Source organism: Columba livia, chromosome 20 (assembly GCF_036013475.1).
Source record: "Columba livia isolate bColLiv1 breed racing homer chromosome 20, bColLiv1.pat.W.v2, whole genome shotgun sequence".
Taxonomy (NCBI): Eukaryota; Metazoa; Chordata; class Aves; order Columbiformes; family Columbidae; genus Columba; species Columba livia.
The window spans coordinates 10,745,863-10,763,014 of NC_088621.1; the positions used below are offsets into that span (position 1 = coordinate 10,745,863).

The 17,152-nt window shown below is 56.9% G+C and overlaps 1 protein-coding gene across 1 annotated transcript in view; it reads right to left on the minus strand.

The window, feature by feature from the left end:
* Positions 1-3,421: 3,421 nt before the first annotated feature.
* The window catches only part of BAZ1B (bromodomain adjacent to zinc finger domain 1B), a 53,460-nt gene continuing 39,729 nt past the window's right edge, over positions 3,422-17,152 (minus strand). The window contains exons 14-19 of the mRNA XM_065037332.1: positions 13,514-13,661; positions 11,871-12,018; positions 10,078-10,196; positions 7,760-7,911; positions 6,082-6,185; positions 3,422-5,548 (exon numbers count right to left, since the gene is read on the minus strand). Of these exons, the coding sequence (XP_064893404.1) occupies positions 5,182-5,548; positions 6,082-6,185; positions 7,760-7,911; positions 10,078-10,196; positions 11,871-12,018; positions 13,514-13,661 (1,038 nt within the window). The 3' untranslated portion in view covers positions 3,422-5,181. The remainder of the gene's footprint in view (positions 5,549-6,081; positions 6,186-7,759; positions 7,912-10,077; positions 10,197-11,870; positions 12,019-13,513; positions 13,662-17,152) is intronic.

Genomic DNA, 17,152 nt, shown 5'->3' on the forward strand with positions numbered 1-17,152 from the left:
CTGAGCCTGGTGCTGTGTGGAGGAATTTGAGGGTGCCGAGGGCAGCCCTGGGGAGCCCCCAGCTCGGCAGGTCGGGGCTGGGGTCCCTGTGGTGGGTGCCAGTGGCTCCTGTGCCGGTGGAAGGGGGTCAGTGCCGAGCCGGGGAACCGCCGACCCCAGCAGGAGTGCAGTACCGGGGGGTCCCCAACCCCGCTCCCGTCGTGGCTTCCTTGGGCCGGTTCTGGCACCCGCTGCCTCCGGCCGAGGAGGAGGCGGCTTTTCCTGCGCTGTCATGCTAACGAATCATCTTTTCCACTCCGCGCTCCATAGGTGATCTGTGTCCATGCCGTCGGCTGCTGTGGCTTCAGCTGCTGTGGCCTCAGTGCCGGGCGAGGGGCTCAGCTCCAGCGCCCTGGGCTCTGCAGGCCAGGAGCCGCGGGGATGGGCTGGGGACACGGGCCCGTGGGGCAGAGAGCGCTCAGCTTTGATGTCCCACGCAGAAGCCCGAGGTGCTGGTAATGGAAACTTCTGGGCAGCTTTATTTATCCGCCGCTCTCGTTACGATCCCAGCTCTCGCCTTCCCCATTGTCCGGAGGGAAACTCAAGCCCCAGCTGGTGTCAGCGGGGCTGGGGGGTGACGAGGGCCGTCCCCAGCGCGGGCTGGCAGCGGTGGCGGGTGACACCGTCCTCCCGGGCGGGGGCCTCTGGGGGGCTCAGCAGTGGCGGCCGCTGCCCTCCCTGCCCGGAGACACCTCTGCGGGGAGCAGCTCATCTGCGGAGCGTGCGTGGGGCTGCGCTGCCCGGCTGCCCCACGGCTGCCCGGTGCCCAGGGGAGAGGTGAGCGCTGGGGACAGGGACACGGGCAGTGTGGGACCTGCGGCAGGCAGGGGCTGTGGGAGGGACACAGGCAGCCCTGGTGATGCTTGGGCTCATCCGTCACCTAATTGGCTGTTAATTAGCCAGCCTGCGGGCCGAGGCAGTGCTGGGCCTCAACGAGGGTCCCTGGGCGCCCTGTTCTTCTTGCCCAGGGAGTAATAAGCCAGCCAGAGACCCTCCTTTCTGCACCCAAATTAGCCCCCCTGCACCAACAGCCCTGGGTCCCGTCCCCTGCGAAGCCTCCACGGCTCAGACCCCTGGCAGGAGCCGCAGCCAAAGAACAGGAGTGAGACCCCCCTGCTCCGAGCTGGAGGTGGCGGGAGGGGTGGGTTTGGTGGCCCCTCGCGCCCCCACCGCGCTGCACCGGGACTTTGTGATTGATGCTGCAAAGTGGAAGATGCTGGTGACTGCTCTGACAAAAGCCTTGAGCAGCTGAGGCGTGAGGACCCCCACAGCCCCCAGTGTGGGTGGGAGGGGTGGCCGGGGGGCTTGTGCCTGAGCTGTGGTGCTGGGGGGGCAGGTGGGGCTGTTGGGCACCCAGGCTGGTGTGACGGTGCCAGAGGGGGGGACACCCCCTGGCCCCACCGCTCTGGGGGGTCACAGCTTCATGGGCTCCCCCGGCTGCCGCAGGAGGTTTGTTTGGGCAGATAAAAGGGCCGTGACCTGGGGCAGGAGAGTCAACACCGGCTGCGGGAGGCTCCAAAGTCCAGCCTGGGGAGCCGGGCACAGTGCGGGGTGGGGGCTGCCTGGGGGGCACAGGGCTGCGTTGCTGTGCCAGGGTACAGCCAGGGTGCTGGACTCCCCCAGCGCTGAGCCCTGAGCCAGCTCGGCGCACCTTTGGCTCGCGGGCCCAGACACGTCACGGCGATGGTGCCAGCGCCTGTGTGTGTGTCCCGGCACCCGGCGGGGACAGCCTGCCCTTGAGCACCCCGGCACTGCCAGGAAACTCGCTGCCTCTCCGGTGCTCGTCCTGATAACCAGCCCTGCCGGGCCCAGCTGCTGGGCAGCACCAGGACTGCCGGCACCAACCACCCGCTATCGGCCCCGGCGGCTCCACGGTGCTGCGCATGGCTGGGGACACGGAGCTGCTCCAGGGAGCCGGTGCCAAAGCAGAGCTGCCCCTTGGAAGAGGCCTGTGCCGGGGACATCTCCGGTCCCCCTGTCACAGCTGCTCTCAGTCCCGTGCTGGGGAGGCTCAGCTCTCCTCCAGATTCCGCCCCCCCCAGGCTCATCCCTGCGTCCCCTCCCCATCCTGCGTGAGCCTTGTGCCCCCCAGCACTCACTGAGCTGTGGGTATTATTCCCCCCTTGTGAGACACAATACCCTCCAGGTTTTGAGTCACAGAAGGAAAGTCACTGTGCTCTGGGAACATGCCCAAGCTACCCAGTCTATTAATTGATTAATATTAATGATTAAGCCATGAGGAAGCTAAGGGGGGGACCAAGCTCAAGGCCCCTCACCTGCTGTGCCCACCTGGGGTTTGTCACGGGCCAGCCCCGGTGACGTGGCGGTTCAGCCGGGCCAGTGATTGCCCCCACCCGCGGTGCCAGCAGCAGCAGGGCCAGCGCTGCCCCAGCCCCGCACACTCGCTTGCCGGGCACGGGGACAGCTATTTATAGCCCACACAGGACACTGATGCCATGCAGGGGCTGCTATAAAAAGCAAATCTCAGCAAAGGTCTTGGAGCAGATGCTGGTGTGAGGTCTCCACGCTGAGGCCTGGAAACGTCCCAGCTTGAGTCACACTGATTCACCCAGGTCCTGCCGCCGGTCCAGCTCTGGGGGTGCGGGGACGAGGCTTCTCTGGGCAAAGCGGGATCTGCCCGTCGCTGGGAGCCCTCAAACCACCAGAGGATTTTCCTCCGCCCGGCAGAGCTGGACCTGGCTGGAGCGCTCCCAGCTCAGCTCCTGAGCCAGGAGGATGATGGAGACACCCAGGAGCCGCCGCTCTCCTGCAGTGTGGCAACAGCAGGAGCACACAGACCTTTGCCCAGCGCAGCTGGCAGGTTGTGCATCAGCATCGGCCCCGTCTGCAGCTGCGGCTGGCAGAGCCCAGCGCGGCTCGGGCTGGAGCCCGGGCTGGGGGCACACGAGTCGCGTTTCCAGGGACGCAGCAGGAACCGTCCTTGCTGAGCTCCCCACTGCACTTTGCAAAACGCACAAGGGAGGCAGCCAGCCCATGCCAGGGTGAGAGAGCAGAGACATTGCGGCTCCACCATCACCCCCTTATCTTCCCTTCCGTCGTTACCCAGCACCACCTCCCAGAGCCCGAGTCACCACCAGCCAAGAGCCACAGGACAGGAGGGGTGGCCACGCAGGGCTGCCCCCGTGGCACAACCGGCTGCAGTGCTGGAACCGCAGCACATCCCGGGGCAGGTACAACCCAACCCGGCAAAGCACAGCCCAGAAGATGCTCCTCCAGAGGTCCGGGCTGAGCTGACCCAGACTCTGCTCCCTCCGTCCCTCGCTCTGCAGCCCCGGTGTCCCTCCCGGCGGCAGCGACACCGCGTCTGACGGGGAGCGCAGAGACCCCGACGGCCCCGCAAAGGACACGCTGCACGCTGCTCTTACAAACACAAGTACATGTTTATTTTTAAGTTTCCAATTTATTACAAGTACAGCCCTTAGCAGAAACCCCCTCCCCCCAAATGACATTTATTTTTAAAAAACGTACAATCCCAAAGGTTTCACCGTGTGGGACCCGCAGAAAACGTTCTCTATGGACAGGACAGAACAAAGCGTCTGAAGGGGACGTGCGGAATACAAACGTCAGTGCTGCTCTGTGGGGCAGGAGCTGGGAGGGAGAGGCTGGAAACTGCCTGGGCCCCGCAGCCCCCGACAGCCCAGACCTCACACAAATACCTATTAATAAAAAATCCTAAAATCTCACAAAATGAGGCTGAAATTTTTAATCAATGATTCTTTTCTTCTCAAATCACAGGAGCAGCAACAGCTGCTTTTGCTTTTCTGTTGCAAAACCAGTACAGAGCAGCCCTGTGGCTGGTTTGTCCCAAATTGAAAACCTCTACAATAAAAAGTTGGAGCCCTGATTGTATGGTAAAAACCTGTCATGACGGAAAGGGAGAGACGATGAGCAAAGTCCGTACGTGGGGCGCAGGACCCGCTGCGGGGGCCGAGCTCCCCCAGGGCGGGCGGGTCGGCGGGTGCGGGACAGTCTCGCTGCGCTGGGGGAGGGCGAAGGAGCTGAAATGGGGATGGTTTTGCTATAAAACATGGTGAGAGCGCGGCTAGAGAGGGACCGGGACACCCCCTGCCAACAGACCCCGATGTAACTCCAGCTACTGGCAGGGAAATGAGTTTTAAGAGGGGGGAAAATATAAAGCAAACACGATTTCATATAAACTGTACATGTGCCAAAGCAAGACAACGGTATCTTACAGGTGTTCTTTGTACAAGATCACAGCTAGAAACGAGCCACTTTTAACTAGAAAATTCATCTTAAAAGTTACACGGATGTTTCAGCTGCTGCCCCGGCTCTCAGGGCGCAGGAAGCCAGCGCCCGCCCGTCTGCTTCTGGCACTCGGGTCACCCGAAGGGCTGCGCGGTTGTGTGGGATCCAGGTGAGCGGGGACACCAACGGCCTCCTCTGTGCCGCGTACGTGTGAAGAGCCGAGCTCAGAAAAGCCCAGCTCAGAAAAGCCCAGCTCAGAAAAGCCTCCTTCGGAGCGCAGCCTCCCGAGATCGCTCCCTTGGAAGGGAGAGGGGAAAAGCAAGAGCACCTGGAAGCCGAGTGTGTCAGGATGCTGGTGAAAGCCGCCTCTCCATAAATGTAAGTGCTTGCCCGCCCCGCGCAGCCTTTCAGCAGGGGCTCCGAATTAACACCATATAAATATATACATACAAGAACTCGCAGCCCATTGGCCTGATCGCACCCAGTCCTTCCGTGCAGCAACATGATCCCTCCAGGGCAGCTCCAGGCGGGTGTCACGTCCCGGGCAGCACAGGGCAGAGGTCCCAGCGCTCGGCCGCTCATCCCCAGGGAGCCGGCGGCGCTGAGCTGGCGCTGGCTCCGAGCTCCCGGCCCGGCCTCCCCCTCGCGCTCCCACCTTCCCCTCCTCGCAGGACAGACTCCTTCAGAGCTTTGCGGATTATGCAGGAAGCAGTAATTCATCTCTGCTTACTCAATGGATGACAAAATATTTGAGGAAATTGCAGAAAAATTGAAACTAGGACAGGCCAAAGGGAAGGCTGGATTAATAGAGAAGTGCCTGCTGCTTCCCAGCTCCCTCCAGACAACCCATCCTGCTGCCCGGCAGCACCACCAGGCCTGCTCCAGCTCTGGCTCTTCCCCTGGTCTCCCCATCCCTCATTTCTTCCTTTTCCGCCCCCGGGAATGTTCGAGGGGCTCTGACTCACTGTCCCCTTCCTGCTCCTCCAGTTCCTGGCACTCGGCAGAGAGCTTCTTGTGTTTCCTGCGCGCATACGTGTGGCCAGGCAGGTGTTTGTGCACCATGTCAATCAAACACTGCTCTGTCTTCTCCAGGCAGGACAGTACGTGACTCCCGTTCTGGTTGTAGCGCTCGGCGTTGGAGAACACCTGCTTCATGTCGGCGAGGAACTCCTGCACCGAGCGGTAATTGCCACAAGAGCACTTGCTCTGCATAGTCTGGAAGTCCATAGGGTTGCTGATGACCTCAAAGTAATCTTCAGCTTCCTCCGTGGTCACCGGCTCCCTGCCGAACGAAGAGCCACAGAGATAGGAGGAAATGCGGGTCCCGGCCGCGCGGTCAGAGCTGCAGGAGCGAGAGCCCCCCAGCCCTCGGCTCCAGCGCAGCCCCGACCTGCACCCCGTGCTGTGACCAACCCCGCAGCACTGACACCCCCCGACGGCCACGGCACGAGGGGAGGGACGGCAGCTCGTCCTGTGCCCAGAGAGCTGGTCCCGGCACAGGGACGCGGCAGGTCCGGCTGCCACCGCCGTCACAGCACCTGCAGAGCGCCCTGCAAAGCCGGGGTCTGCAGAGCCCCCACCCCGGCCCACAGCCCAGCACCCGCTGCCACCCCCCTCATCTCCCGCCCAGCAGACGGGTGAGAGCGTGCGGGTTCCTTCTGCAGCAGCTTCTCTCCCTTTCTCCCCTCCCGTAACCGGCTTTCGAAACCCCAGTCTTGCAACCAGTGACGATCCAGCAGGAGCCCACGGCTCCGCACGGCCTGCGGACAGACCCAGGAGGTGGAGGAAGAGGAGGAAGAGGCCAGCCGCCCTCACCTGAAGGGCCAGCTAAAGCGGTACTTGATCAGCTTGCTGAGGATTTCCTCACACTTCTGCAACTCCAAGTTTTGGCGACGTGTCGTCTTCTTTGTTTGAAGGACCTGCACACACAAAGGATGCTGTTAGGAGGAGGGGAAGCACTACAGCTTTAGCGTTTGGCAAACAGTTTCGAGGCCAAAGAAGCTGGTTCTTAGCAGAGCTTTTCAATCCTCTCGCTTACAAGCATCCCAAGGGGTAGGGATACGTGGTACTGCTGCAGAAATAAAGTTCAAGTCTTTCAAATGCAGTCATCTTCCACAACAATCGAGACAAACTGCTCTGCTGCGGGACCTTTGATGGTAACAGCCAAGACACAGAGTGGCAGCTTGAGCTGCGGAACAGGAGCCCCATCCAGAAGCTCTGATGGGAATTGCTCACAAGCAGCCCGGCTGTTTCTCCGGGGGCAGCAAGCTTTTTCAAGATAGGTTCAAAGACAGCGTGGGCAAAACGAGCAGCCAAGGAATAAAGGACGGCAAACGGAGAGTGTAAATTCCCTCTCCCTGGCTCCTCCGAGCCCGGGGCAGAGGGAGAAGGCGCTTGTGCTGCTGCACCGACACCACAGAGCCGGCCGTGCCCTTTTAAATACCACCGAGCAGCTGAGGTCTCGAGCGCTGCCGTCCTGTACACAGGCTGAGCACAAGGTCAGGCACCCGCACGGGAACGTCCCTCACGTAGCTCCTGACCACGGGAAGGTTCCGCAGCATGGGGCGCTATTCCCGAGCCAGCTTTGGTCTCTTCTGGGGACAAACCGTAAGTGGAAGAGCCCCAGAGCACAGTCCTCTTCCCCAAGTCAGCCTTTGGTCAGAGACCCAGCTGTTCCAGTAAGATTTTCCCCCTCCAAGCGGGCTGTGGCAGCCCGTGCCAGGCTCGCTGGTTTGGTTGTCTCCAGTCTCTAACACAGACCAGTTAAGAGGACACTGCAGTCCCAGCAGCCAGCTCACCCAGCAACGAGCCCAAAGACCATGATCACAGCCACTCCCGAAGGTGACAGGACACACAGCACTGGTCGTGCTGCTCAGTGGACAGATGGCAGATGTAGCAGGGGCTGGTGACGTGGCCCATGGGGCTGAAGTCTCCTCACATATCCCCCGGGGTGTCCCTTCCCGGGACAAACAGCACCGCACGCTGCAGCTCCGCCCTGCCCGGCACGCACGCACAGGATCGCTCTGTTCAGGAGCATAAGGTTTTATTCTTTAAATGTCAAGTGAAACCTACACCAGCCAAATTATGTCGTGGAGGTTGGGGAGTGACCATACGGACAACAACTGTCAGAAAACGGCCAAGGCTGGAGAGCAAGGGTCCAACATTGCTGGCATTCTCTGACCATGCAGGACCCCCTCGGTGCCCCCACCTCTCTGCAGAGACACATGGATACTATTAAAAACCCTTTAACAAGCTGCAGGCTGCTTGCTGCTCAAGAGGGACAATGTGTGAAAGCGGCTGGGGAAAGATGCCTGGCATATCTGTGCCGTGCTGGTACCGGCCCTTCAGGATCTGCCCCCTTTGTTAACCCGCCCCCAGCCCGGCTTTTAAATCCCATTCAGGGTTATTTCTTTGGGAAGGGGAGGAAGCGCAACACCTGTTTCCTTTATAACTCTTGATGTGAGCAGCCTCCAGGGAGCAATTTAGCTCTTACCAGCTCATCAATGTCTGCGCCGTTGACAGGTGCCGCCCGCTGCCGGGGTCCCCTGGCGGGGTGCAGCGACTGCTTCTTCCTTTGGTGCCTCCCTTGCCTGGAGGAGAACACGGCCACGCTCTGCTTGCCCCGGGCTGCCCTTCTGGGTCTCACTGAAACAGACACACCAGGGGCTTAGAGGAAGGAGTGAAGGTGGGAGCAGAGATCACACGGCCCCTGCTCACAGCACAGAGGAGCTGGGAGCCCACGGGTGGCTGCAGTGACCCAGCTCCCCGGCAGCCTCTCCTCGTTCCTGTCCTGTGCTCGATACCCTCTCCAGTTGAGATACACGGGTAATCCCCTTCTGTCCAACAAGAGGCCGCTGCTGCCTGGCACCAGCCTCCTGTTTAATGGTGGGCACACCCGCCAGCACCGCCAGACCCTGGAGCTCCGGGGAAACCTGGGGGTCCCAGCCCCTCTGCCTGCAAAGCAAGCGCTGAGACCCTGATGCGTCGGGACTCGAGGGAGAGCTGGGGAAGCACCACAAGGACAGACACTTGTCTCTGATCTCACTGCAACACCCCTTTTGAAAGCACTGGGAGCAGAAACTTGCCGTTTCCCTGGTGTCCTGCTGTCCCCTCGCTCCTCACCGCTTTGGGGCCGGGTGCTTTTCCAAGCGGCCCCACACGGTGGGATATGCCAGTTGCTAAACCCCCCCGAAAAGTGAACTGTGTGCAGGGGGAGTGTTGGGTTACTGCAGCCGGGAGCCGCTCCATGTGCCACAAGTGGGAAACAATGGGATTTTGTTACCCAAGACTGGGGCTGCCGCAGCATATCCCACAGAAAGGCACTTGCCTGTGTGTCAGTCTGCCTGTCAGAGCTTCGTGCTGATGGAAACACAAGCGTGCTGACGTGCTTCCTTGTCTTAAGTTTCTCCCGTGACCCCTCTGTATCAGGAGAATGTGTCGGTCGTCTTCCCCAGCCAAGCTCCTTCCACCTGGTCACAAGCGCTCCAGCAAGCTGCATCCAGCGCTGCAGCACTTCATCTGCGCCTCTAATCCAGCCCTGTCCCATAAATCATCTTGCCGGGCCCCCCGCGACGGGAGCGTGTGTCGGGGCAGTGGGACGTCCGCCTGCTGTCGCTCCGCTTGTGTGTCAAGCGTGCAGCACGTGTTAAATGTCTGACAATCCAACATTCTAGGTTATATCCCCCAGGATAAACGCCACAAGGATTAATGGGACTTCTCTATTAAAACAGAAGTTTTCCACGGTGACCTTTCCATGTTAATGCTCTTTAAAACCAGGGGTTGCATTTAGCGCTTTATTTTTAGTGACTGCAACCCTCTTTTGCTATTGTTTGGAAACCTTGGCTCAGCTCCTGACTTGGCCGAGCAACACAGGCTGAACGCACTCCAAGTGTGGACATGGATACACCGCAGAACAACAAGCAGCGCACATAGCCAGGGTATCAGTGAACATCCCTGAAACCAGAATAAAGCAGGGGAATCAAGCCTGAAAGACCTGGATGGAAACCCTTGAAAGAACAGGAGATAATCCTTTGGGTTCCAGTCCGCACATTTCACCATCTGCCCTGGTTAAGACACTCTGAAGTTAATTTTATGTCAGTCAAGGGCATTTTGACAGAAAGCAAGTGCTGGCAGCGTGCCACTCTGAGACTGATCTTTTCAGTGCATCAAGTTGCCCAAATGAGACCAAGTCAAATTCCCCTAAAAACAAAGAGGATACACATACTAAAAAGTGGGTGAGTGGAGCAGCGGTCATTGAGGATCTAGAAAAAGCTGTTTTATTCCATTCAGCTGCCCAGGAATGAGCCAGTTCCACATCCCGAGTGGTGTCTGCGTGCAAGCAAAGGGAGCTGCCACAGCTTGAGCGCTGCACCTTCCGCAGGGGCGGGCGGAGGAAGCGCTAGTCCGACTGTCTGAAAATGCCTCCTTGCCAAACCACTACAAATCCTGCATTTAAGAGATTGTTAGCTGGTGGGAAGGGAAAACGCAGGGAGCGGGGGGTGTGGCTAAAGCTCCAGAAGCACCTCTGAGAGCATCCAGTTGACCAACAAACCCTGTAGGCACAGACTGGGGACGCTGCTGCCGCAGCCAGGGCAGCAACTGCTCATGCAGGGTCCATCTCTGCCAGCGCTCGCAAGAGCTCACACCAGCCCCCAGGCAACGTGCAGCACCCCCAGCGCCTTCCCTGCCACAGTTTCCAAGAACCTCTTCTGTGCGAGGAAGAGCACAGGTCCCAAATACGATCAAAACTTTGGACACCAAATGCAGAGCCTTAATGTTTTCTGTTACTTTGCTGCATGATCAAAGCCTTACATCTCAGTCCAGCAACTTCGTAATCTTCTTCCTCCTCCTCTTCCTCCTCAGCATCTGGTTCATCAGAAGCTTCCTCACCATCTCCACCTTCATCTTCAGCAGAATCCTCTGTGTAGTTTCTACAGCAAGGGAGACAAACATGTTTATTGTACCAGATCCCGGGCAGCAGGCCCTGGGCCCTCTGCACTGCTTGTTCGCCACCCCAACGTCAAACAAACACCCGGCTTCAGACTGAAGCAGTCGCCTGTATTTCTGAGTATCAAGTTGTAGCTGCAGCTAAAATCAGACTTCCCAGGCCGCTGTCTGAACATCGGGGCTGAAAATGTGTACGTTTTTTGCTGTTTTAGGCACCCTGACCGTGTGATAAAGGACAAGAAGATCGTGGGCAGCTCTTTCACCAGGTCTGCAGGCCTGGCGTACAGAGTTTCATAAGGGGGGCTTATTTTGTTTCTGCTGGAATATTTTCCCATTATCTCCTTCCCCTCACGTGTCACTCGGATGCGCACCACAGGAAACAGGCCTTGTTTAGCACCATTCACAGCTAAGCTTGTGTTTATCAGTGAGCAGAGCATTCGACTCCAGCGCTGATGTCAGAAGGCACAGGGACTCCCTGCCCAGGACAGTTCCCACTTCTTGCATGTGTCTGTTAAAGTGTCTGTTAAAGCACTCAAACATCACAAAAACAGGAAAACAAAACTGCACACGCGGGCAAAATGCGACAAAGGCAAAGCTGCTGTGGGAGTCTCAGCCCTCTGGAGAAAGAGGATCTCAAGCAGTAAAAGGAATAAGCTCCCCCAGTACAGGGGAGGCCAAAGTGCTCCCAGGTTGACATTTTTCCTGCCTGGGCTGGGCGGACAGAGCAGAAAGCAGAGAACAGGACAGGTGCCACCCCACCTGGTGGCTCCGGGCCAGGGCCCAGCAGCTTGCAGGTGACTCTGCCACATCAAAGCAACCGTGATCTCGGGCCACAACAGCTGCACTGAAGCTCTGTCATTTTTGTACAGGCCTGACAAGCTCTTAAACAGTGCCCAGGGAGTAAGTAATACGTTTAGGCCGTACACCACCTGTGCATTAGGAGCCAGTGCAGCTCCCATTGTGCTGCTGCCCCGGGAGGAGGATCTGCTGTCTGCGCGCCAGGCGCCACTCGATGCTTCATCTCGCTGAGCAGCGGGTACGTGCAGCACAGTCACACATCGTCAACAGAAAAACACATCTCACATACGTTTAACTCCCAGCTTGCGATTCAAAAAACAGTTCAATCCTTGCTGCCAGGAGGAAACTACTAATTTCTGCTGCACAGAACAACTTTGATTCCTCCTCAAATCCTGTTCCCTCTGTAGCCCTGTAAAGACTCCTGCCTTGCTAAGGTTTATTGGGTCCAGAAAAACATCAGAGCAGCATTTTGCAGCCTGATTGTTGGTAGCACTGTAGGGGCTGAACTGCGGCCTGGAGCGATGTCTGCTCTAACCTGACAAGAACACAGCAGCGCCGAGCCCAGCAGACACAGAGCTGCAGTGCTACCAGCTGCGCTCCCACAGAAACGCAACACAGCCCGCAGAAAACAACGGCCCTTCGCGCATCCAGTTTGGGTTGATGTTTTGTGCATGTTTTCACTCCCACGCTGAAGTGATTTATTAAAACCCCTGAAGCTGTCATGGCTCAGTACAACACAGGTGTGCTTTTCTATTGTTCCAGTGCCAGGTTGGTGATTTCAAACCGTTCCAAGGGGCTCTGGTTCGGGAGGGTTTGGTCGTCTCGCGGCCAGAACGGCGCTGCGAAGGACACGGACTCACCTGCCCCGCGAGCTGCGCCGCGCCGTGGCCGGCTGGCACGCCGGGCACTGCCACTCGCCGTCCGGGATCTCGTAGAGCGCCGGCCGCAGGCAGAACAGGTGGAAGGCTTTGTTACACTCGTCACACAGGATCAGCTTGTCGTCCTCGCCTACGAGAGCGCAACGTCTGGTACCACAGCGCCGCGGCCTCGCTCCGCCCGAGAAGCAGGAGCTGCCGCGGCGCCGCGGGTCGGGACAAAGCGAGAGAAAGATGCAGAGCGCTCCCTGCGAGCGGGGAACCTCCCCGCCCGGCCCCGCCGCCGCAGCGCGAAACGTTTAAAAAGCATTCAAAAACAAACAAAAAAAACAATGCGAAGTCTCCTGCCCTGCAAAGATTTCATTTGAGGCAAAGGGAGAAACCTGCCAAATAGGTTCCACCGAGGTAAATCTCAAGCCAAACACAAAGAAAGAGAATTTTGCTGCAGAGGTGCCTGTGAGCCTAGCAAGGAGCTGGAAATGTAGTTATTCTGGCCTCAATCTGGTCAACCTGCACAGCATCTTCTTTCTGCTTAAGGCAGCAAGCCTAAAGGAAATCAGTATGCAGCAGAACTGGTCTGTCTGTGCTGCCCGCGGACGCAGGGGAATGGGGACAGTCCTGAGCCAGCTCTTGGGAAAGAGGAAAGCACAGAGAGCTTGCCAGCACGTCCTTTAACATCCCGGTTCTTAAGTCCTGTGAAACCAGTCTCAGGTGAGCTCCTCCTGACATCTGGCCTAGAATCCCCTCTCACCAGCAGACCGTTTTGCATTGGCTTGGAATGTCCCTGAGGCTCCAGGCTGACAGAGGACGTTGCACCAATTCAGGCCTTATTTCTTTCAAGAGGTGGATGGTGCAGCCTTTTGGTAAACAAAAGTGGCCCAGCATTCCCCAGAGCTCTGCCTGCCCTCATTTCCCACTAGTGTTTGAGCAAAACAAGACAAAAAGCACATGATGAGGCAGAAAGTACTCGCAAGCTCTTTCCTCCAGGCTCCCATCCAAAAGGAGGTTATGGCAGAACAAATCCCAGCGCTCGGTCACTGGTGACACTCTTTCTAGTCCCCCCTCCACCTGCACCACTCTAAACCCTTCATCCTATAGTGCACACAAAGATGGTGGCCCCGTGTCACCTATTTGGGCACCTCCCCAGCCCAGCGAGCGGTTCTGCTCCCGCTCTGGCCTCCACGAGGCGTCACCCCACCTCGCTCCGCCATGCAGCTGAAAGGATCGCTAACCTTCCCAGCCTCTCCCTGCTCCTTCCTTCTGGAAAAGATGGGATTCACTGACAAGGCTGAGACCCAAGGACTATTCCAACTCAGAAATGAAACCAGGGAATGGACAGGGGCACAAGGGCACCCAGAAGGGTTTGCAGATGACTTGTGTCCAAGTGTCCCGGGGTCAGCAGCTCTGCAATGTTCTGCAAGACTCTGTACTGGTTTCGTAAGAACGGTTTACTGGAGTCAGGGTCAAATGCTTCTGTGAGATCAACGGTTCTGACTGTAAATCCTGATGTTTGAAACTCAAAATAGAGCCAAAGGACAGAGTGACAGGCTACTGGGGCACATTGCCTCAGCAGGGCATGGAGAGGTGACAGCGCCCGCCTCTGCGCAGGCCGGGGCAGGAATTCATACCTTTCTTGCGACACACTTTGCATCTGGCGTTCTCTGCCGACATATCCCACTTGATACAGGCGTCCAGCATCCCCAGCAGCACGTGCATGCGGGAGAAGGTCTGGGCCTCACGGATCGCCGTCTTCCACTTCTCCGTGGCTGAAGCAACCTGCAGACAGAGCTCACAGCTTACAACACAGCACAGACACACCTCGCCGCAGTCCCAAGATGTTTTTACATCCTTTAGCTGGGGCCCTTAATAACCAAAGCTCAACTCTGTATTTCTTTCCTTCTGTAGAGCCTCAGCAGCTCTGTTTGTGGTTTATCCATAACCAGCCTCCCTGGATCAGACAGTTTGCTCATAACACTAGAGCCTTTTTGCGTTTCACGGCCAGGCTGAAACAACCGACATGAGCTCCACTGAATTCTTGCTCTGAAAGTCTAACCCAAATAGTCATTGGGCTAAGAAAACAAAAGGCAGGAATCTCGCAGGGTAGAAGGCAGGATGCGACTGAGGAGGCAGCGGGGCCGGCGGGAGCAGCCTGTGCTGCCCTCCCGTGGAGCCGCGGGCCAGGGACCGGCAGCCGGACCCGCCACACGCTGCCAGCGGGACCCTGACACCGGCGACAATCACGTCTGACCGGCAAAGCGTCTGGAGCCCCAAACACCAAACCAGGCGCTCTGCTGAGACAAGATGAGCTCAGCGCACGGGAAATCCCAGAATCAGCTGCAAGCGGGAGCTCATTAAACCTGAGATTTGCAGCAAGGCAACTGCTGCAGTCCGCACATCAGGAGCCCCACGCCAAAGCTCCAACTCAGCTCTGGAGGTTTGAAACGATGTTGCGGTAAATCGGAAATGCACCAGAACAGAAGAGTAATCCAGAGCCGCCGCATGTTCAACTCCAACGTTAATCCTTTGCTCTACAACAATGAGGTGATGGCCCAGACATGACAGGGACATAATGGGACTCAAGTTAATGTTCTTCTACCTCAGGAGAATGAAAAAACAAACAGTGAAGTGTCAGATGGGAAAATCTAAACTCTGCAGCTGACAGCAATTCGGGAGCCAAACAAAACCAGGGATTTTTGCAGAGTTGCACATTCTCCTCCCACTGAATTTGAGGAAGCACAGCGTATTTGAGATGCTTGGAAAAACACACAGGCTGTTCTAAAATGCCAACATCCTCGCTGCCATGGCTGGTGTGGAACCTGGAGCCCCAGACGCTCGAGACGGACGGAATCCTGCCCAGCCCACCGCGGCAGATCGCGCTGTTCCTGCGCACAGCGCTGTTGAGGTGCTTCTCATACCGTGTAATTGATTTTCCAAGGCACTGTTCCGTGGGTTTTGCTGTTAACGTACTGGGGAACTGCTGGGCCAAGATAAATCTGCAAAAGCTGTTGGCAAGTTTTGCTCAGATTTTTCTCCCCGAGCCTGTGGAATTTAACAGATTTTCAGCCTTGCTTCCCAAGCATCATGAGACTGTGGCATTTTAGCAGCACCATTCTCAAGGGAGTTCGCAGTGCCAACAAGGCAAAACAGGAGACTGCAAGAAGATACGAAAACACGCTCTGGACTGGAGAGCAGCAACCTAGCAGGGAAAACAAAAACCCACAGAAATACTAAAGGAAAAGTCACATTTCAACTCCAGAGTGCCAGAAAACGCCTGTTTGGGTAAAGGCGGACAAACCTCGTCTGGTATCTGCAGACGACAGAAATGCCTCTGAACAGCGGGAACTGTAACTATTGCTTGGGAAGCTGGTTCTTGGGTGAGCGACCCCAATCCCACTCTCACCGTGTTGTCACAGCCTCACACTGCAAGGAGGTGACACGGTCCCTGTCCTGCTGTGGGACAGGCCCGAGGAAGCTCCACTGGCACGGGCCGGCGCTCAGGGCGACGTTCAGTGCTCAGGACACATGGTCATGTCAGCAAACGGGCCACAACTTGCTTCTCACAGGGAAAACGAGACACAGCCACACTGCAGGGCTGCAGTTTCGCTCATATAGCCTCTAAGTATATTAAGCGTATTTTTCCAGTAGGGCTATGCTGTATTTTACCTGCTATGTACTCTCAGTGCAGTTCTGGCTCTAAAAGACTTGGTAATTCTTGGCCTATGCAGGAGATTCGTCTTTAAAAGCCTAACGGTGTTTTTTTTCTAAAGCAGATAACTATATCTAAGATCTGGGCTGCTCTTCCAAGGGCATCTATAAAGGTTTTCTGCTTTGGCAAAATGGAAGGTTATTCCAGATAAACCGAGGCAAAGAATCAACCTCAAAACACAAAGTCAAAACCCAACCAACGAACCAACCCGAAAAACCAACAGAATAGCTCAACGTTGCCTGTGCCACCACAAATGTCTAGAAAACCCTGAGCCAGATAACGAAGGCACCGCAGACATCGCCCCGAGACATCGGCACAAGGGCCAGCGCACCGGGGAGACCGGCACGGCCACACACCCAACCGGCAGCGCCGAACCTGTGCCCGCACAGCTCAGCGGGGAGGTTCATTCCACAAAATGGATAACACTGGAAAAAAATTCAGAGTAACTTATGATTACGGGTCCAGTGATAGTCAGAAACGCTACTGCTGCGGCTGGTTTGCGGAGGGGAAAGGACGAGCCGGGAGGTTTCCGCTGCTGTGCCAGACGGGGCGACCGGAGCTGACAGTTCTGCGGCTGCTCCAGCGAAACCCGCCGCACAGCCCGGCCTTGCCGGGGCGAACGACCGCCGCAACCAGGCCGCGAAGTAACAGAGGATGCGCAAAGGTAGAATGGGGGAAATACCCAAACGTTCATGACCAGAGTGGCTCAATTTTCAGGCAAAAAAACCCCAATTTGGGTTTGAAAGCTAATATAGCTTTAGCAATAGTAGAGAAGTGACCAGGGTCTAAATACAGAGCTTACGCTGCTCAACTACTGTCCGCTTAGACATTGTAGTAAATCTGTGTGTCCCACAGGTATCATCTTCATAGTTACAGTTGCAGGACACACAGACTAAGGCACAATGTGGCGTTGCTGTAGATACAGGAAACACTGATCCAGGTGCTTTTTGTCCCAGACATCAGTGATTTTTGCAGCTCGCTATTCTGCTGATAGCTGTTAGGACAAGGTCGCCTTCCATTCCCTTTGCACCAAGACATGAAGGATTCAAAGTCAGTGCAGTTTAAATACTCCAGGACAAGTGAGCAACGTGAAAATCTCTAGTGCCCATCCAAATATCCTGCTAACATGGCAATGCCACTGCATAGCAAAGACGTGATGTTCAAACAAGGGCCCAGCGTGCGCTGACAGGGGCTTTAAAAAAACCCAAGCACCGAACAAACCATACCAGTCAAACATCTAATATTTAAGTTTGGAATTTCAAACGCTTCTGTTGACCCAATTCTGCTGACCTTGCTACTTCTGCTGGAGCAGTGACTGACGAGGGCAGGAGCACTCGGAGGGGCAGTGGGGCAGCTCTCACCGTGGGGCACGAACGTCCTGTTCAACTTTGTGCCCAGAACCTCCCCTGAGCACCGGGATCCTGGTTCAGACGCAACACGGGTACAGCTCAGCTGTACTGACCTGGACACATCCCCGCAGCTCTCCTCCGTCCCTCCTGAGCTCTACTCGGAAGGGATTTAGCCCCGCCATTCCGCTTTCCCGCTGTGGGCACATGTGGTT